Source organism: Fusarium vanettenii (assembly GCF_000151355.1).
Source record: "Fusarium vanettenii 77-13-4 chromosome 13 genomic scaffold NECHAsca_47_chr13_1_0, whole genome shotgun sequence".
NCBI lineage: Eukaryota > Fungi > Ascomycota > Sordariomycetes > Hypocreales > Nectriaceae > Fusarium > Fusarium vanettenii.
Window position 1 is genome coordinate 69,828 of NW_003315841.1, and position 20,325 is coordinate 90,152.

Here is a 20,325-nt window from a genome sequence, read left to right on the forward strand (position 1 = left end):
TCCCAACATGGCAAGAACCTTCGCATCCAACAATCTCCGACGCACAATCCGAGACCTTGGCTCGGGAATCACCGGAATTGCCGTGGCACATTGTCTCTTGAACCACCCAAAAGCTTCGGGTCTTCAGGTCACCATGTTGGAAGCACGCGGGTCCGTTAGCGGCGCGACAGGCCGAAACGGTGGCCACCTCGTCTCGGATAGTGATTCTCTGTTTCCCGCTCTTGTCAAGGCGGTCGGCTTTGAACTCGCCGTGGAGACTGTACGCTTCAGTGAGGCAAACATTCAGCGTCTGAGGGAGCTCGTGGACCAACTTGACCCAGAGGATCGTCAAGCTACCGAATTTCGCAACGTGACGACAAGCACCGCTTTTGAAGACCGAGAATCGTTTGACGAGGCTGTTGATGCTGTTCGTCAGCTTGTCAAGGCTTGTCCCGATGGTGACATTGGGTACAAGGTATCTAACCAGGAAAACGCCACCAAGGTACGCGACGAGGCACATGTCGTGGGCTCGTTTGTTGCTGACTCTTTCGTCATTAGACTTTTGGCTATGGGAAAGTTGCTGGCGTCATTGAGCAACATGGAGTCGCGGCTTTGTGGCCTTACAAGCTGCTGACTACAATTCTTGCATCCTTGAAGAGAGATTTCCCTGGTCGCTTCAATCTCGAGACATATACTCCAGTTCAGTCGATCAGTCACCAATATCATACGTCCCAGAGACACCCCTACACTCTTCACACCCCACGGGGATCCATTGTGGCTAAGCAAATCGTTCACTGTACAAACGGATACTCCGCCAACCTGATTCCCAACCTCGTGGGGAAGCTATATCCTCTGAGGGGCACGATGTCTACTCAGAGTATGGGACCTTCATTTCCTAACCGTGGGGAAAAGGTATCATGGGCACATGTCTCAAAGGGCTCCTACAACGCAGATACGGGGCGTATTCATCTTGGTTTGTACTATGCCCAGCAAAACGCAAAATCAGGCGTCATGTTTCTCGGTGGAGAGTCACAGAAACTAGCCACCTTGATTTCAAGCGACGACTCGACGGTTGCCGACGATGCACACGAAACCCTTTGTTCCGTCGCACCGCGCATCTGGAAAGACGCCTCTCCCCAGCCATTAGAGGTCTGGTCTGGAATCATGGGGTTTACCACAGACGGCATGCCCCTTGTCGGTAAACTGCCGCCAAGTCTGTCAGGTCGGATGGGAAATGGGGAGTGGCTGGCGGCAGGTTTCAACGGTCATGGCATGGACAAGTGCTGGCTTAGCGGAGAAGCAATCGCTAAAATGGTTCTTGGAGAAACGGCGCCTGGATTCCCCAGGGCGTATCTACTAAGTGAGCGAAGGATTGCGTCTTGGACCCCTGAGAAGGCTGCCGAGACGTTGATGGATCACATCATGTTGGGTGGTGCCCCTCCCTCGAGTCATCTCTAGTAGGCTCTGTAAAATGTACACGTGTGTAATTGAAGGCCTTGCGTTGTTTGAATCCAGGCCACCAGAGGACTCGAAGTCCGTAAAGTCTCTGCTGTGTCATAATTCCCGACCTGCTATTGTGCTGTTCTTACAGCCGTCAGCCACGGCGAGGTTGCAAAGCTTATTGACTTGAGTTATTTAAGTCTGGGATGCTCTGATGGCTATCTCCCGGGTCGTTTGGGGCTTGACCAACAATTTCCTAGAAGGCATGACCAAGACGAGCCATAGCAGAAGAATGAATGGAACCTTACCCCTTTTTGGTGACAAACGACACCATGTTGCTCCATATTCAAGATGATGACTCGATTAATCCAGATGACTCTCGCACGCCACTCCGGTATCCTCGGCCGCCGAGAGGGGCCTCATCTGGTGGTTCGGCTCGGCATGTAAGCACTATATCGACCTGTCCCGTTCTTTGTAGTCCATTGACTCTCGGATTCTCGGTCATCTACGGCCCCGATACCTCTCAGATGCCAGGAGAGATCACCAGGGGCGTTATCGATTCCCCACTTGATGTGGTTATCCAGCATGCGGGGTTGAGTTGGGTGATTGCGCGCTCTTCTGCATGCCAGTTCTGGACTAGTCAGCATCTTGGTCCAGGTGGGATGTGGCGACCTATCCGGGATCAAGATGGCCAGGTACTTTGTGAGATGGATAAATACACACATGTAAGCCCTTCAAGTCTTCAGCTCAACTCATTCACTTCACCGATACATCCCTAGCTCTACCTTCTTCAAGTCTCCATCTCAGATATGCCGGCCAGCAGAACACCTACTGGCAAGACTCGATTGCATGTCGATTGTCTTGGAGTGGTCGAAGGGCTCAGTTTCACTCAGGGTGTGCATCAATTCTGTGGCATTCCTTACGCTTCCCTCCCCAAACGTTGGACACGCTCCCAACTCAAGGACTCGTGGCCAAATGAGTTCCATGACGGAACAAAGCTCGGGTATTTCTATCCCATCGTCTCATAAGAAAGGAAACAAACACTGACTATTGCACAGGTGTAGCGCACCCAATCCTCCAGAGTACAACGGAGACGACCCTCTTGTACCAGTTGATATCGCACCTCATTTTGAGGAGCCGCCCGAGGACGAACTCAATTGTCTTGTTATGAACATCACCACACCGTCCAGAGACCCTGGAACAAAGCTCCCTGTCATGGTATACATCCATGGCGGCTCCCTGCTCTTTGGGGGCGCCAACAAGGGCGTTTTCGACAGCGTCAACTATGTCACCCACGCCGTGGCTCGCAACACTCCCGTCGTCTCCGTTAACTTCAACTACCGCGTTGGTCTTGGAGGGTTCCTTGCTTCATCCGCTATCAAAGCTGATCTAGAACGTGATGGATACCAAGGTTTCGGCAATTTCGGCCTCTACGATCAACAAGTTTTGCTTCACTGGGTGAACCGCTATATCACCTCGTTCGGTGGCGATCCAGACAACGTGACTATTTATGGCGAGTCTGCTGGAGGCATAAGTGTTTCTCATCACATTGTCGCCAGAGATACAGCTCCATTCCACCGAGCCATTGCCATGTCTGGCCATCTGAATACGATCCCCACTTGGCCACTGAGTCATCACGAGAAACATTACCGGGCGCTGCTCAGGTACTTGGGAATTGATCCAGACTCTCCTTCCTCGCTCGAACAACTTCGAAGCGTTCCTGAGCATGTAGTAGCCAAGGCAACGATACCAGTAGAGGGACACTTAAATGCTACCGGAAACCCATGTGACGACGGTGTTTTCCACGCTGCCAAGCCGTCCTTCAACACCATCACTTCACCACCTGCATGGCTCAAATCATACATGGTTGGAGATACTGCTGATGAAGGAATGCTCTTCACCGAGGCCTTCTGTGAGGAAGACTTTGGTTCCATCAGAAGTCAAATGGTGGGTTGGCTTAGCACAGAAGCAACCGACACTATCCTTGAGCTATACGGTATCACACCCGAGCTTGGGCAAGACGAGCTCGTGAAGCGCATGGAGGAAATGTCTGCTGATGCGGTATTCAAGTCACACAACTGGGTCGCAGCTCATCGTTCGAAAATTCCGCAGACATTTGGTTATCATTTTGACCAAGTGTGCACACACGAGGGCACATTCAAAGGACAGGCATACCATGCCCTGGATCTGTTGTACTTGTTCCTGAACTTTGACGAGAATCTGACCGAAGGCCAACGGAAACTCGCGAGAAACATGGCCGATCATTTCATTGACTTTGCCTATGGCAAAGACTCCTGGCCTCGCATGAGTGAAGGTGCACGTTGGATGCGGTATGGGCCGGATGAGACTTGCAGTTTGGTCACTGAGATCGAAGATGACAAGGTACGCAAATACTCACGCATGCAGAAGATCATAGACATGGGTGTCTATCAAGAATTTACTCTGGCGGTTGATTGGATTGCGGGAGAGAGGGAAAAGATGGGTACGTTTCCACGGAATCAAGATGGAACTGAGTGCAAGCCAAGAGAGATGGAGGCTTTGGCTACATTGAGTGGTGAGATTGGAAGACAGGAGGCCATTCTCGCTTAGACTAGGTGCCTTCGGGTCTCGTTGGCAACTAGTACAGGTGTATTTCAGCATTCATCTCCGCTGCAATCTCTGTGGCCAGCTTCAATTTTGACTGCCCATCCCCCCCACTGCTCTTTTCCCAAACTCGTGTCACAATACCCAGTGTTTCTGTCACTGGTCTCTCCTGTCCATTCTCACACAGGTGTTGGAATGCTGTTCGGGAAAGCCTCCGCTCCCAGGCATTGTCCGCCAAGAGACCAGCAATGAACAGGGGATACAGGGCGGCTCTGGCAAGAGGCCGCCGGCAAGTAAACGCTCCTGAGTCAAATATAGCCTGTATCGAAGCAAACACCCTCATCCGCAACACTTCAGTTCTGGGCTTGCTTGTTGGTGATGAACTTGGGTCCTGGGCTTCCCCGATCAACGCTCGGTTGTGAAGTATCCCGGCGTTCCGGAAAGCTTCCCATAGGTGTATCTGGATAAGTTCATCGCCCAACTCACCTGGCCACGCCAACAGTCTGTCTTCTGCCTCAGGGGACCCTAGATCAGCAAATAGGGTCATAAGTGTGTATGGCAGGCCAGAAGTCTGTTCAACGCCGGATTGCTTGCTGGGACCGACATGTAACTTCCACAAGTTGAGGGACACAGTGATTCTGTTTAATGTGAAACATGGAATGTCAAGGAGTCCAATCACCTCGATGAGATGGTTGGTGAGGGGAGGTCGTTGAGCTTTGTGCAAGAGGTCTCTGTGTTGAAGAACACTGTGCAGCCCTTCCAGCAGAGGTGTCCAGATGTACAGAGAGTTTATCTACTTCTATTAGCCACTTTTTTCGTCTATGAGCTACTCCAAAACCCACGCTAACACTGCAAAGCAGGACTCCTGTAGCCAATGTTTCATCCAGATCCAGCTTCTCGGGTGTATTGAGGTCGTTGAAATAATTGGAAAGAGCCGACTGCATATAAATCGGGGTCGCGTGTATCATCTCTGGATCTAGGCTCGCTTGATAAGCCAGACACACATGGCGAAGAGAAATGTTGCTATCGCAAAGAGGTATGATGTCAGAGTGAACGAAGCTGTGCTGCCCGCCTCGCCCGCTGAGGGTTTGCCAGCCTTTCGAAGTGACTAGCAAGCAGGGTTAGCAAGATCAAGGGGGAATGGTAGAGGAACTCACAGTCATCCATCAGTCTTTGAGACACTTCATCATCTGGCAGGGCCCCGTTGCTGCAAGGGTCATCGAGTTGGTACTGGAGGAACAGGAGATCCAACTGATCAGGGGATGAAACACTGCCGGGATCGGCTATCTCAAAGCCAGAGTCAGGCGATGCCTCGGCAATGGTCTCTGCTCCTTCTCGCTGTCTGGCCTTCTTCTGAAGGCGTGGTTTACGGGCAGGATTCAACACAACCCCAGCCATTGGTGGCGCAGGGTCAGGATTCGAAGCGCCCCATGTCAATCTCGTCTGGTACCCTTCGCAGGCCATCCCAGCTTGGGCGCACCTATTGCAAACGGGACGCGCCTCGTCGCATTTCTTATGCCTTCTCTTACAAGTCCAGCAGCTATGGGAGACGAATGAATGATGAGTGAGGTGTTTCAAAAGGCTTGAGATGGTACACTTACCCATGTCGCGATCTTCGAATCATTGATGCCTCGTTGAACAAGGAGGCTGCCTCACCCGCTCATGCACACAACGGAATGACTCCTTTGGTTAGTGATGATGCTGGTTGAGACAAGGCGGGGATCCGTCGATGCCCATCCCTGATGCGGAAGCTCGATTTATAACTAAGTAACTAACGGGGCACCCCCTCTTATCGGGGATGACCCTCGGCACGAGTTGCCAGTAATAAGTTTGTTGGACTGATCCAGGTGCCAGTCTTTGATCCGTCACGATAGCTGATAGGTTCTGAGACGGTTCAAGTTGACATATATATGATTCAATGAGAAGATAATGTCGACTTATTTATAACCCAAGACTCGCCTTGTCTCTCACCATGTAAAACAAGGTGGCGGAGGACTGATTTGCGCCATGAAACAATGTCTTCTCCTCCAACAGTTTAAATCCATACTTCTCATAAAAGGCAATGTTTCTCTCGTTGGTGCATTCCAAGAAACAGGGAGACTTTCCCAGCCGATCCACAACCCAACTCATAATTGCACCACCGACACCCATTCCTTGAGTGTCTGGTTTGACCGCAGCGATCTCCAGGTAATAGAGCGAGTTTGGAGGATATCTACTCTTAATCTTCTTTGCGGATGCATAGTGGCCATCCATCATGATGCCGATTCGCTGAGAGAAAAAGACAAGAATGTCAGTCTCTGCCAAGTGCCTTGGGTTGAGCATCTCACCTCTTCGTCTGTAAATGGTTCTTTCGGTTTGGCCCAATACTGATCCCAGAGGACCCTCAAATAGGCCGGCCACCACAACGGATTTAACCACCGGCGTTGTGGTTGAGGGGGGAATAAGAAGCAAACCCCGACACTTGAGGGTATTTTTCCCTCGGCGACTGCTTCCATTCCAATCCCACGGACAGTATGATCTCGAACTCGGGCTTCCTGCCATCGTTGTAGAGCTGGCTCAAGAGTCCCCCAGCCAGGGCCTGTTGGACAACGATAGAGCCAACTGATCAGAGGGTCAGAAGCAAAAGAGAGGCTGAGTGTTTGCGCCGCAGCTGAAACGGATATTGAATCTTTGCAGGCCGCGTTAGCAATGACAACTTGGGCTCGGAAAGACTGCCATGTGAAGTAACATACCAAGGCTCAACGGCCTCATGTGAACCGTGGGTCGAACTGTTTTTGCCATGCTGAAGGCGGAGACTATGACCGATGGCCCAGGATGAACTATGAAGGAAGTACCTATCACAGAGCACACTTTTGATCTGCTGGATTAAATATGGCTTATCGATGCGGAACCCGTGAATTCCGAGTCATGGTATCAGGATGAACTGGTTACGACGGACCCATTCACGGCACTCATGATGCAAAGAAAAATGGGGCCGCATCCCCCTGATCAGCGCGGCACCAACTGCCGGATGAGGAAAGGTGAATGCCAAGGGGACGCTATCGTCAACGGGCAGGGATGCTTGCCTCGTGTGGGTGTTGTCAGTCCCCGACGCACCCTGTCCCGGGAAACGAGACCTGCGTAGATGTGCCTGTAAGTAGGGAGCCATGTTTGGAGATTGCTTATCATCTAGTGGCCAATGCAACGCACGACCGACCGGATGCCATTTTCGAGAGTATCTCATGGGCAGACCGGCATGGACAGGAGCATCGATGACACGCCTTTCTGGTAGTGTTTGAGCACCTGGAGTAGAAGGCTTCACCGTCACGAACACCAATACCATTGACTAGTCTGAGAAGATACACTACAAGATGGACAATATGCTGTATTTGTTAAGACTAGACTACGAGATAAGCGTCACGTATTCGTGCAGGGTAGGGGTCATTTCAGAAATTGATCAACCGTGAAGTTTGAGTCTAGAGATTTAAAGATGTGATATATAGATCCAACAAGGTTGGATGCTTGACCCATATGACACGAGAGACCTCAGGTAAGGCCAAGCAGGCCACAAAATTGGATCGACAGTCTTGTGGTCAATAGGACTTTGAAGGTGCTGCCGTCATCCAACCCTCGTCAAGCGCAGTGAATGATGATACCTGCGTGGGCGGCTAGATTCATTTTTGCCTCTAATAAGCTTGCTAGACCTCAATTAGATGCCTTCAGGACGCAATCTAGGTGTCAAGTGATCTAGATTCATGTCCCGCGCACCTCTTTTGAACACGTACAACCTCATCCTCGGCTCCGTTCCGTTTCCACTGATTGCCGAATCGCCCACCCTCTCCCCTCTTTCCCCGCGTTTTAGCACTTCAAATGACCGGGGGGGCTCAAGCTTGTTGCGATAACGCTAACCTCATCAAGTAGGCGGTGCCGTCCTGATGAACCCTTTGCCAGCCACTTATCGGGCATCCTTTCCAGCGATATCAAGACTCAAGCATTGTGATAGCCACGTACATAAGAGTCCGAGAGCTCTAGTCACTCCTATTGCAATGAACATTCTCGAACTCACACCGCTTTTGCGAGAACTATCATCACCTAAACCCTTCGACCTTGCTGTCTCTTCAAGATGACTCGGCCTATTCAACCTCCACCTCCAGAGTTTACGACGCCTCCGGGCACCGTTCGTATGGTTCAAGGTTAGTTACATTAGCCACCCAGTATTGATACTTCAACTGATAGCTCGTAATAGAAGATGGCCGCTTTGAGACCTCAGAGCTGGTGCTGCAGCCGACCCCGTCCTCCGACCCTAACGACCCGTTGGTACTGCTCTCATTTACCACACATGATGACATGCGTTGACCTCTACCATTAGAACTGGAGTCGTGGTCGTAAATTGGCCAACTTTGTCCCCGCCCTCGCCATCACAGCAATCATCTTTACCCAGTGAGTAGCTCGATTCATCCTTGAGCGATGCTGACTGAGCTTCCTCAAGGACATCCCTCCCCATCCTGTTCTGGGTTCTTTGGATCCCCGAGTTCGGCTGGACCTATGGCCAACTCAACGCTGCCTCTGCCGTCAACTACGTTGGAACGGCTGTAGGCTGCATCCTGTTTATCCCGCCAGCGGTAAAGTACGGCCGACGGTCCATGTACATCCTCTCTACCACCATCATTCTCGCCATGGCAGTCTGGTCGGCCTGCTTAAGCAGCCTTCCCGAGTTATTTATCTCACAGCTATTGTTCGGCCTCGCAAATGCTACCAATGAGACGATTGTCGAAATGACGGTAATAAAGGCACACCTGGTTTGTATCCTCGACTAACGATATTCAGGTCGCCGACTTGTACTTTGTGCACCAGCGTGCAACCGCCAATGGCCTTTACATGGTCATGGTGATGATAGGAGTTCGTAATCGCTGTTCATTCAGCAATAGGGCCTGAGCTAATGAAGTGGACTTAGAGTTTTCTAAGCCAAATTATCGCCGGATACATGTCGGCCGACGGTAACTGGAGACTATGCTACTGGGTTCTCTTTGCATTTGAGGCTGCGCTGTTAATCTACTTCTGCTTGTTTTTCGAGGAAACCAAGTACATCCCTTGTATCGAAGCCAGACGCCTCGAGACGGCAAAAGTCAGACAAGCTTCAAGCAGCAAGAAAGACGCAGGTTCAGCATCCGAGAACCAAGAGGCAGAGCAAGGCTCACCTATCATGCCTCAAGTCTCAGAAGCCGGGACTCATCGTATTGACCCCAGCATTCCCCTGCTCACTTGGCGACAGCGAATGCGCCTCGTCACGAAAACGGATCAGAGCCTGTTGAGTATCGCGTGGCAATCGGTTGTTATCATGTGCCGGTTCCCAGCAGTCATGTACACGGCTCTGACGTACGCTTTCACCGTTGGTTGGATCACGGCCCAAGCTTCACTCATCTCGATTGTGTTTACGCAACCACCATACAACTTTGGTACAGTTGGTGTTGGCAACATGAACCTAGGCATCTTTGCCGGTTGTATCCTGGGGTCGATATATGCTGCGCTTTCTGATAGGACTGTGGTTTGGTTTGCGCGAAGAAACTATGGCTATTACGAGCCTGAGATGCGCCTTCAACTCAACCACCTCCCTGCTCTCTGCCTGGGTGGTGGATTCATCATGTTTGGTGTGACAGCGACCAAGGTGCGTCATTAGTTCCTTTCTTGCACAGGTGCTAATGAATCAGGGCATGCATTGGATCTTTCCCAGTATCGGAAGTGCCATATTTGGCTTCGGGATTGGCGGTCTCGGTGACGTCGCTCTTTGCGTCTTGATCGATAGCTACCAGGCTGTGAGTGTCTTTTATCTCCTGATGCCATGTGTCAGAGCTGATTCGCTTTAGGTAACTGGCGAGGCTTTCATTGGAGTAGCTTTCATTCGAAACTGCTTCAGCATCGCCATCTCCTTCGCCACGGTCCCATGGTTGGATTCTCAAGGCCTACAGAACATGTGTATTGTAATGGGTGTTTTGGCTACGGTAACGGGCTTTCTTCACATCCCATTGCTCATGTGGGGGAAGAAGATTCGCGAGAGGACGGCTGAAAGCTACGAGAGGTTGGTCAAGGAAAGGGAAGGTTCTCATCTTTAAATAAGATTCAAGACTCGGTCTACTTAGCAGATAAGGTAGGAACAACTCAATTGCGGTGAAATAGACTGTAACATAGGAGGAATTTAGAAAAGCATCCAGGTCCGGTCTGATTGTACGACAAGGTTGGGTCGTGAATTACGACTGTGCCTCGGTAGACCGTTTGGGCAGCTTTTCTCGCAAATAACAGACAAATCCAACGTCATTTTGAGTGTTGATGACCCTCAGCAGCTTAAAAAAAGCGTGGCCGCTTTAATTTGTTAGGTCGAGTTCCTCTTGGATACTGGGTTACTAGTCTTGGGGATGGAAACCGGACATAGTGAGTGTATGTATGGCCACCAAGCTGCAAGAAACATCCGTTTCATTATGAATGGTTAATAAAAGCATGAATCAGCTCTTGACCACTAAATAATCTATCTCAATCAAGACACCAAGCGATTTGTCGAGACATTGGCGACTGACAAAGCTGTTGATAAAGTTAAAGTTGGGGTCTTTAGAGTTGCCATCGGGATACAGGAAGGTCGATGCCACCTGTCGTAACTTGACAATCTATCGTCATATCAGCCTACACTCTAAATGGACCAAGTGTGTGAGAGACTCTTACCATAGATTGTCCATTTGACTCCAAATCAGGACCGGAGAGGCATGTCAGGACACCAACCAACATTTCTCCTAATGATGCCTTGATGGACCATAGATGTGCGCTGACTGCTTCATCAATTGGTACATAATAACCCTCATCCTCCCTTGTAAGTTCCCGAGATCGATTCTGCCATCTATCCAAGCAGACTTCTAACATCACGGACTGCAGATAGATTGCCGTCATGTAGAGATTTGCCGACATGGAGTGGAATGGATGGTTTTGTTGGAAGGCCGTTGCTGGGTGATCATCATCTGAATGTCGTACTTCTCCACCACCTAGTGGTAGGCTGAGGGGCCTAGGGAGTTGGTCTACGACAGTGTTGAGCCTCTGAATGACTTGAAGAAGCGAGTCAATCATTGGAAACGCTGACAGGATCTCTCCTCGATTCGAATACGCTTCAGCACTGGGTAAAACGCGAGCGGCAATCTCGCCATGTGAGAGAATATGAGGTGCTGAGGTACTTGGGAAGAACTCATCCAAGTGATCCAAGACAGAAAGATAGAGCTTCACAAGTGCGACATACCCAGAGATCAGAGGTGTACCCCCAGCAGATTGGGCACTCTCGCCGCAGAGCTCCTCATCGCTAACCTCTCTAGGTAACAGAAACTCCCAATCTGTCTGTCGTGGACAAAAATGAAGGCCACAAGGGGGAATCAGGTCGTTCACTCGGCTATGCCTAGTTCCTTTCAGTAAGACTGCGGCAGACATGGCTTCATGGAGCAAACTTACACTTGAGCAATAAATAGCAGCCAGAAGACACGCTTGCGCAGTTCAGTGCCGACAATGTCCAACCCTTTGTATGCATCACGCTTGTATAACTCCAGGTCACGGCAGCACGGGACCGCTTCATTGAACCATATATAACCTGCGTGGTTTCTTCCGGCGTAGAGAAAGGCGACAGCTATCACGATTGTGACCCTGAGCCTTTCAAAGGAAGGCTGATCTTGCCACGACGGCAACGTTGCCATGTAACTACAGGTGATGAGATGAGAGGCCCGTTCGACGACCTGCGCCGCATCGTCGTAGCCCACAATGCCATAACTGGAGAGCTTTCGAGGCAGCGAGGCAACGGTGACGGCACAAAGAGCCACACAGAGGCGAAAAAAGGCCGCGTCAGTTTCGAAGTCGCGACTTGCGAGCTGAGCCTTGAACCGTGGTAGGTGGATGAAAGGGACGAGAGGATAAACTCGGAAAAGAAAGTCATCAATGACAGTAAGAAATACGGGCTCGGGGAGAAAATGAGCTACGCCAATCGGTCCAATCGGTAGTGGTAGTGGCAGTGGCAACGGTTGTTGGTCAGGGTGCGACAATGGTGGTGAAGAGAGAGCGGCGCGCTGTTTCGCTTCTGCAATATGCCTAGGTAGGGTCTTATGAGTCAATCAATTCAGTTTAGACCAGGCGATTGGATAAACATACCGACTCGGAGGTCCTCGAGGTTTACGACTTGTCAGAAAGGTACAGGGCACGTCGTGTCGAAGGCATCTAAGACAAGCAGCTGAAGAATCGACGGGGAACAAGCACTGTAAGAGATTAAGGATGAAGGTCAGCATGGAAGACAAGGAAGGACCATGCCCAAGGTCTCCCCTGAAAGGGAACCAAGTCAGTGCGTGGCGTGCTTACCTGTATTCGCCGACTGCGGCACACATCACAGGCCCGTCTTGCAATCTTGCGGGTCTTGCCCGCTGCTCGACGTTCTAGCACCTCCTTTCTGGGCATGATAGACTGATCTATACTCTCTGTAGGGAATTGGTTAGTGGTAGAGGATGGCGTGAGAGAGGAGGAGGAGACGAAGAGCGGAGTGAACCCAGTTAGCAGGGTCATCAGTTCCTCAAGCTGCCAAGCCCTGTAGCCGAGGACTAAAAAAGCGCCATTTGGTGGCCCCGCTCCGTCTTCGGCTCGGTGGTGAGACGACTGCAAAATAGTTGAGGTTTGGTAATTAAACTTGGGTATTCAGGGAGGCCAGAGTTTGTATTCTCACGGTTGGCATGACACTATACAAAGCAGAGAGTAAGATGAATATCTAAGGCATCTATCATTGAGACAGTATCGAATCAGCGCCCCAATTATGCGTCAAACTTGCATCCTGCTGCTTGGCGTGGAGAACTTAGGTATTGTCCCCGCGTTTGATTAGTGAACGTGCTCAACCTCGGTATTCCCGGCCTCTTCCGCCTTGTCATTGGTCACCGTAATTAGGCTGGTCGTCTTGAACTTCCTTGCAGGGATTTTCCGGCTCCAGAGCTCATCGATCTCAATGTAGGTTCGGTTCTTGGTCTCGGGAACCAAGAAGAAGATGAAGATACAGCACGCTGCAAGAGTACCGCCAAAGATGAAGGCAATCTTACCTCCGAGATTGCCTTCATCCGGGTTGATGGCGTAAGGTAGACTGAAGGACCAGATGCAACCACTCAAGCCGTTCACCATGGTGGCGATGGCTTGCGTGGGAGCACGGAGCCTAGTTGTGGCCGCCTCGGCCGTGATGGGCCAAGCAACGGCGCCGAGAGTTGCCTGGTAGCCTGCAGCACACGGTTCAGTCAGCATCTTCAAGCTATCGTCTCTCGGAACCCACTTACAGAACGACCACACGGCCATGAATACTACCTGGGCCCAGATTGCGCCCGAAGCTTCGATCAGTGACAAGATCGCGATAAGGAACAGCGTTATAGACAAGCTGATGGAGCCGTAGAGAGCTGTTCCTCGACGTCCGAAATAGTCGACAAAGAACCAGCCAACAATATTGCCGACAACCATCACGCCAGCGAGGCCAACCGTGGTATCGAAAGACACGTCTGGAGCCATACCTGCCAACTGGAAGTAATCTTTGGGATAATGGATCAGCATACTTTCTTCGTTCTGTACAGAGGGATCGACTCACAGCTCATGTACCCAACAACCCACGCAGGGCCTGAGGCATTCTGGATGAAGAACATGCCAGCAGCCACCAGAGTACGCTTCCAGTTGTCACTGTTGAAACATTCGGCGAAAGACCCCTGAGCCTCGTTGTCCTGGTTCTGTCGTCCGAGGGAGTCGTGGATCTCAGCCAAGTGCCCATCCAAGTCGTACGAAGAGTCGTGTAGCTTGGCCAGGTTTTGTCGTGCCTTGTCTTCGCGTCCATGGGCAACCAGCCAGTATGGGGACTCGGGAAAGAAGGGCAGGAAAATGAGGGCGACGGCTGCGAAGCCCCATTGCGTCGCAAACATGACCTTGTAAGTTCGGTCGTCGGTGTAGGTGCTGGTCGATTCGCGCATGACGGCATAGCCGAGCAACTGTCCGAGGACGATGGAGAAGTTCATTCCGGCCGAGACCGAGCCACGGATGACGAGAGGAGCCATTTCGGAGGCATAAGGAGGCGCAGCGGTTGTGAAGGCACCCATAGGCTGGAGGATTCCACCAGTTAGTGAGAACACATCTGGAACAAGGGAAATTGAGTGCAGCACGTACGATACCAGTCAGGATTTTTCCTCCAAAGAACATGGCAAGGTCCTTGGCAAAGTACTGCAGAAATGCGCCGGCGATGGACAAGAGGAATGCTACCAGGATCACAGGTTGACGGCCATAGCGATTGATGGCGAGGCCGGAGGCGAAGGCGCCAAAAATCAAGCCTGGAGTTGGAAAGATCAGCCTCTGAAGACCAGAGGTGGTAGTAGACCAAGCAGAAGAGTATAGAGCTTACCGAATGATGTAGCTGCTTGGAATCCAAGCTGCCAGTTGGCATCAATGACCCAATCTCCGTTGTATGGCGTTCCGTAATCCCTCCGGAACTGAGAAATTGAGATGACAATGGCACCGGCCAAGCCGTCATAGCCCCAAGTGATGCAAAGGAAGAACATGTACATGCCTGTTCAAGTCAATATTAGACACTCGCGACATCTCTAGGCCACAACGACGGTACGCCGACTTACACCAAATCAACGGCCATTTGTTCTCTTTGATGGCCTGGATCTTTGTCAAGTTGTGCTGGCGGAGCTCAAAACGAGCGGCCGGTGATGATGTCTCGAGGACGGCGGGAAGGTCGTCTTCTGTCGCATTTTGGGCATGCGCAGGGTATGCTTCCTTGTCGTCCGACATGTTGGAGGATGCAGGTTGGATATTAATAGCTGAATTGTTGGATGCCAGTTGGTCTAAATGGAAAAGATCGACTGTTGATAGTCATCGAGTCTGAAGCAGTTCAAGACGACCAGATTTATATATTTTAAACACCGGCCTTCAGAACCAACTCCGGATTGCCGTCCGCCACATGGTTTTCTTCCCCACGGGGTCACTCAGCATCTCCTGGCATCCCTGCAAACCTTGATAATGGCACAATGCAAGTGACAAGGATGCTCTCATGGATGAGAGGCCAACACTTGGCGCTAACGGAGAAACCTCAGGAGAATCCCAATGCTCACGTGGCTGGTGGGGAGGAGCTGAAGATGGAGTCCGGGGGTTAGCTTCGGGGTCGGGTCCTGAAGTAGAGGCCAGGGTAACTCCGAGGATACTCCCATCATGGACGAGCTTGTTGGAACATGGCAAGATATAGAAGACAAAGTAATTCTCGCATCAACTCTTCTTGTTCTAAGGATTAAATCTAACGCTGGTTAGCAATTCCCTTTCTACTTTTTCCGCTGGGCGAGCTTGCACCTGTTATCATTATTCATCCTCCTGCAGACATCATGGCACAACAACCTACGGATGCTGAGCTTCTTGAGCTCTTGTCACAGCTGACAACGAGCGAGAAGATATCGTTACTTGCAGGAAAGAACTCTTGGGAGACTCAAAATATTGACCGTCTTAATATCCCCTCTCTCAAGGTACGTGTGGTCTAACCCTGCCCTTCCCCACCTAGGTTAGCTGACGCTCTCTTCAGGTCAGTGATGGCCCCAACGGAGCCAGAGGCGCCGATTTTCTTGATGGAAGGACTGCGGCATGTTTCCCAGCCTGCGTGTCCCTGGCGGCTACCTTTAACCGCAAGCTTGCGCGGCAAATTGGCGTTGCCCTGGCCCAGGAGACCCAGACCAAGGGGGCCTATGTCCTTCTGGGTCCCACTGTGTGCCCACACCGCTCGCCGCTTGGCGGACGCAATTTCGAGTCCCTTTCCGAAGACCCTCTCCTCGCTGGCGAGCTCGCTTCTGAATACGTTCTGGGCCTACAGAGCGAGAGGGTGGGGGCGACAGTGAAGCATTATGCCATCAATGAACAAGACACCCGTCGTTTCACTGTTAACGAGACGGTCTCAGACCGGGCCATGAGGTACGTTAACTATTCAGGTGCTATCACAAGGTGGACTGACCACACAATACAGAGAAATTTACTTGCGCCCGTTTGAGATCATCATCAAAAAGTCTGACCCCTGGTGCATAATGACAAGCTACCCCAAAGTCAATGGCCACTACGTCGATGATCAAACCACGCTTCTAAAAGACATACTTCGAGATGAATGGGGCTACAAGGGGCTGACCATGACTGATTGGGGTGCTGCCTCGGCTGCTGTGGACGCCGGTATTCGCAACGGGTGAACGCTAGACCTAGTACTTCTGGATTTCTTCATCACTAACAATCTACCATAGGCTTGATCTCGAAATGCCTGGTCCTCCTCACCGCAGAAAGGGAGATGTAGTGCAGAAGCTGGTCGATGATGGAAAGGTTCATCTCAAGGATATTGACGAGCACGTTCTGAATATCCTCAAGCTTCTCCGCCAGACTGGAAAATTCACTGACAGGCGGGAGCCGGTTCCTGAGTACTCTGTCAGCCGACCTGAGCATGAGAGACTCATCCGCGAAGCCGGCGCAGAGGGCATGGTCGTTCTTAAGAATGCTGGTAAAGCACTACCCCTTAAGCCGCCTTCCCTCAAAAACATTGCGGTGCTTGGTCCATTGGCAAAGCAGACGGCTGCCCATGGGGGTGGGAGCGCATCCCTCAACTGCCACTACAAGGTCAGCCCCTTTGATGCCATCACATCAAGGCTTGGCGATAGCAAAGTTTCATACTCTAAAGGTACGCATGATGACTGCTGTTATTGATATGGCCGCTGATCACCCCTGCATAGGCGCACATGTCTTTCGCACGTACCCTGATTTTACCCTCGGTGCCGTCAACCGCAACGGCAACCCTGGATTCATTTGCGACTTCTTCAAAACTCTCGACATGTCCGACGAGGCCGTCCATACGAGTGAATATCCGAGGGGTAGCTTCATGTCTATCATGAACGCAGAGATCGACGATGCCAAGGCTGTGCGCATGACCACCGCGTATACTCCAAGTGTCAGTGGAAAGCATTACTTGAGCTTTTCTGGCATGGGGCCTACCAAGCTGTTCATCAATCGAGTCTTTCTTGGTGAAATCAAAGAAACAGAAGAGGCAATGATGTTCTTCCTGGGTGCGCAAGAGGAGAAGCATGTCCAGTACGACTTCATCGCAGGCCAAAAGTATGATATTCTGGTCGAGTCAACCATCTCACCGGTGCCAAACGCCGAGCTGTTCCTTGCAGAGGATAAACTGGCAGTTCATCTCGGATTCATCGAGCAGGCAGAGATGGAGGCTGATCTCCTATCAGAAGCCGTGGAGCTGGCGAAGCAGGCCGATGTGGCACTCGTCTTTGTCGGAAACACGCCACAGTGGGAGACCGAAGGCCAAGACATGGCTACCATGTCACTTCCTGCCAACGGGTCACAGGACAAGCTCATCGCCGAAGTTGCCAAGGTTAACTCCAATACCATCGTTGTCATTGGGACCGGTGTACCGGTTGAGCTGCCCTGGCTTGACGAGGTCGCTGCCGTCGTTCAAACCTGGTATGGCGGCCAGGAGACTGGCAATGCCGTACTCGATGTTCTTCTTGGCGAGGTGAACCCAAGCGGAAAACTGCCCGCTTCCTGGCCCAAGAAGATTGAGCACACAGCTTGCTACGGACACTTTGGCCTTGACAGCTGGGAATCTCGAGAGGTGGAATACGTCGAGGGTGTGAATGTTGGTTACAGGCACTTTGACTCTCAATATGGCACTGAGAAGGAAGTTCTTTTCCCCTTTGGTTTTGGCCTAAGCTATTCCACATTCGAGATTTCTGGTAGTGCCTTGTCCGGAACCTTGAGCGAAGGCGATGCCAATGCCGAAGTGATCATCACAGCTTTAGTTCACAACACGGGCGATAGAGCAGGTTCTGAAGTCGTTCAGGTCTACCTGGCACCCCCCAAGGGAGATGAGGACAAGGGAAGACCGCCAAAGGCGCTTGTTGCTTTCGACAAGGTTCACCTGGCCCCAGGAGAGAAGAAAGAGTTGCAACTCTCATTCAAACGAGATGGAGCCGCGTTTTGGTCCGAGAAAGACAAGCTATGGAAGGTCGAGGGGGGTGATCATGGCGTCTATGTCTCGACCAGCTCTAGCCCCCTAGACGTCAAGTCTACGCACACTCTCAACGTGCCACAGGCTTTCAACTTTGGCCCATAGTCAGTGGTTTTGTATGTTGGCGTTGCCTCTGAAAGAGGCATCTGCCGCATTAGTGAAAGACATTGTTATCAATACATGCCATGAAACCCAATACCGCAGAAAATTGTTCTTGCAGATTATTTTAGCATAACATGTTCTCGAACTCAGGCACACATGCCACCGTCAATCCTAATAGTCTCGCCCGTAATATACTTGGAGTCATCTCTGAGAAGAAAACCAATCAACGCTCTGGCCTCCTCAACCTTTCTGAAGGGCTTGATGGCATGTGGTTCAAGTACCATCTCATCCGTGCATCCTTGATCGAGAAGCTGTCGAGATATTGGGGTGTCGATTCCACTCCTGATTGTACTTGCTAATACTGTTCCTACACATGCAGTGAAATGAAGAGTTTCTCACGGGCAGATTGCATTCACTTGAATTTCTCCAGCTCCAATCTCCTTTGTCGCTGATCTTGCCAAGGAGATGACAGCCGCCTTGGACGCCGCATACGCAACGACTCCAGGCCTTGCCATAAGACCAGCAACGCTTGAAACTTTGAAAATACTGCCTCCCTTCTCCATGACAGTAATTTCAGCTCTCATTGGGTACACGATTCCGCTCAAGTTGAACGAAATGACCCTGTTCCAGTCCTGATCTTGGATATCGACAAAATTTGGAGTCGAGTTGTGTAGAACGCCTGCAAGGTTGACAGCCCCGTGAAGCGAGCCCGAGTTGTCAATAGTGTTCTTAATCCACTGACCTGCCTGGAATGAATCTGAGACGTCTATAAACGGGGCAAGAAGGCCAGTGTCGGGGAACCTCGACTTGATCTCCTGTGATAGCTAATTCAGACTCTCTTCACTGATATCTGATACAGACAACGAGCTCCTCTTTCGGTGAGATAGAGGACAGTAATGAGGCCAATGTCTGTTGCAGCACCAGCAATGGCAACGACATTTCCAGTGAATGATTTGGACAGGTTGCTATTAGACAGAGTGCAAGGAAAAGGCAAGAAACAGGCTGGGATGAGAAAGAACTTTGTGGGAGAAACGAACTAATTAGAAGAGCTAGCTTTTATATTCTCTACTCCTTATTCTCTGTACCCGTAACTTCACCTAGACGCACCCCACGCGTTCCGAGGACCCTCCTCCCCTCGAGTGCCTGATATCCCTGAGCCTGTTTCTGCGGGCTTAGCAGCAGTGTCAGGAAGGACGCACGGAAGGCGCGCTAATTGTGATCTTCATTCGTTTACGTTTTCCCTTGATGATATGACATTAGTCACAGGACAAGTGGCGATGACCTGAGTTTCAGCAACCATGCCTTGAAAGGACTGACTGTTGGTTGCATATCAGGACTACAAGATGAAGTGTTGGGCTTCGGGATCTTGTAGCTGTGAACAATGTTGAACATGAGGACTTGGTCTATGGAAGATGGCGATGCCGGAGTATTTAGTTAAAGATGGAACTAGGATGACTATCTCTTGCTAGCTCGTCGGACCTAGGGAAGCGCTCAGAGGTTGAGTCCCTATCGCCAGTAGCCCTGGAGTGAACGGGAGTGGAGGTCTCTGGATTTCCTTTATTTCCTTTATTTCCATTCTTTCACCTGTCGTCGTGTTAGGAGTATCTACGTGTAAGGGGAACAGCGGCGGACGGGAAGTGAAACGCTGGGGGACAAGTGTAATACGGTTCAAACCCCCTTGTTGAGCTTTGTGTCTGGTTTGGTCGAAATCCGAATTCAATGTTGTGTCCAAGCCAAAGCGGCCGCATCAGATCAAAAGGCAGAGAACGAGCTCAACACCAGTGCCTTCCGACAAATTCTCAAGTACCTAAGCTACAGTCGACTTTGAGCGAACTTGTCAGAAGGTCGTGACCTCAAGCAAAAGTATCACTTCGGCCCCTGATTAGCTCCAAAGAGAACGGGCCTCATTAGATCAAACGATGCGGCCGAGGTTCAACAAAGCTTTTGGTGCAGGGCGGGAACTCTTGTTGTTCTTAGCACAGCTGGAATATACCAGTACATGCCGAGAACCCTCTCGTCCAATGCCAGAATTGTCAAAGGGCTCCCGTCAGTGTCTAAGCCCTCATCAATCTGTCCCAGTTTGATCGTTCAAGCATGTTCAGGCGACGTTTTCATATCTACAGCATTGCTTTGTCCTTAGTGCATTGGTTTCAACGCTACCATGTCTATCAAGTTTTGCC

At 50.9% G+C, this 20,325-nt stretch overlaps 8 protein-coding genes across 8 annotated transcripts; 4 read left to right on the forward strand and 4 right to left on the reverse strand.

Moving 5' to 3' along the window:
• Positions 1-7: 7 nt before the first annotated feature.
• Positions 8-1,437, forward strand: NECHADRAFT_87944 (uncharacterized protein; the record flags this gene model as incomplete). The annotated part of the gene is made up of 2 exons (XM_003041324.1): positions 8-481; positions 538-1,437. 2 exons carry the CDS (start codon positions 8-10, stop codon positions 1,435-1,437), a joined length of 1,374 nt encoding a protein of 457 aa, XP_003041370.1.
• A 333-nt stretch (positions 1,438-1,770) lies between these two features.
• NECHADRAFT_87945 (uncharacterized protein) lies at positions 1,771-4,008 on the forward strand (the record flags this gene model as incomplete). The annotated part of the gene is made up of 4 exons (XM_003041325.1): positions 1,771-1,862; positions 1,898-2,144; positions 2,199-2,422; positions 2,478-4,008. The coding sequence occupies 4 exons, from the start codon at positions 1,771-1,773 to the stop codon at positions 4,006-4,008; spliced, it is 2,094 nt and encodes a 697-aa protein (XP_003041371.1).
• A 347-nt stretch (positions 4,009-4,355) lies between these two features.
• NECHADRAFT_87946 (uncharacterized protein) lies at positions 4,356-5,626 on the reverse strand (the record flags this gene model as incomplete). The annotated part of the gene is made up of 5 exons (XM_003041363.1): positions 4,356-4,393; positions 4,489-4,795; positions 4,845-5,110; positions 5,160-5,482; positions 5,604-5,626. The coding sequence occupies 5 exons, from the start codon at positions 5,624-5,626 to the stop codon at positions 4,356-4,358; spliced, it is 957 nt and encodes a 318-aa protein (XP_003041409.1).
• Positions 5,627-5,943: 317 nt separating this feature from the next.
• On the reverse strand, positions 5,944-7,150 carry NECHADRAFT_87947 (uncharacterized protein; the record flags this gene model as incomplete). Its single annotated transcript, XM_003041364.1, has 4 exons — positions 5,944-6,270; positions 6,330-6,580; positions 6,735-6,821; positions 7,099-7,150. 4 exons carry the CDS (start codon positions 7,148-7,150, stop codon positions 5,944-5,946), a joined length of 717 nt encoding a protein of 238 aa, XP_003041410.1.
• A 1,073-nt stretch (positions 7,151-8,223) lies between these two features.
• NECHADRAFT_54353 (uncharacterized protein) lies at positions 8,224-10,091 on the forward strand (the record flags this gene model as incomplete). Its single annotated transcript, XM_003041326.1, has 7 exons — positions 8,224-8,298; positions 8,351-8,421; positions 8,471-8,762; positions 8,809-8,880; positions 8,936-9,646; positions 9,690-9,794; positions 9,846-10,091. Coding segments are annotated over 7 exons (1,572 nt in total), but the record flags the coding sequence as incomplete, so codon positions are not given.
• A 2,767-nt stretch (positions 10,092-12,858) lies between these two features.
• On the reverse strand, positions 12,859-14,796 carry NECHADRAFT_54349 (uncharacterized protein; the record flags this gene model as incomplete). Its single annotated transcript, XM_003041365.1, has 6 exons — positions 12,859-13,244; positions 13,302-13,547; positions 13,604-14,105; positions 14,170-14,330; positions 14,402-14,566; positions 14,631-14,796. 6 exons carry the CDS (start codon positions 14,794-14,796, stop codon positions 12,859-12,861), a joined length of 1,626 nt encoding a protein of 541 aa, XP_003041411.1.
• A 584-nt stretch (positions 14,797-15,380) lies between these two features.
• NECHADRAFT_87950 (uncharacterized protein) lies at positions 15,381-18,148 on the forward strand (the record flags this gene model as incomplete). The annotated part of the gene is made up of 5 exons (XM_003041327.1): positions 15,381-15,518; positions 15,575-15,957; positions 16,010-16,219; positions 16,275-16,702; positions 16,755-18,148. 5 exons carry the CDS (start codon positions 15,381-15,383, stop codon positions 18,146-18,148), a joined length of 2,553 nt encoding a protein of 850 aa, XP_003041373.1.
• A 143-nt stretch (positions 18,149-18,291) lies between these two features.
• NECHADRAFT_54423 (uncharacterized protein) lies at positions 18,292-19,097 on the reverse strand (the record flags this gene model as incomplete). Its single annotated transcript, XM_003041366.1, is given in 3 exon segments — positions 18,292-18,487; positions 18,545-18,969; positions 18,981-19,097. Coding segments are annotated over 3 exon segments (738 nt in total), but the record flags the coding sequence as incomplete, so codon positions are not given.
• Positions 19,098-20,325: the final 1,228 nt, after the last annotated feature.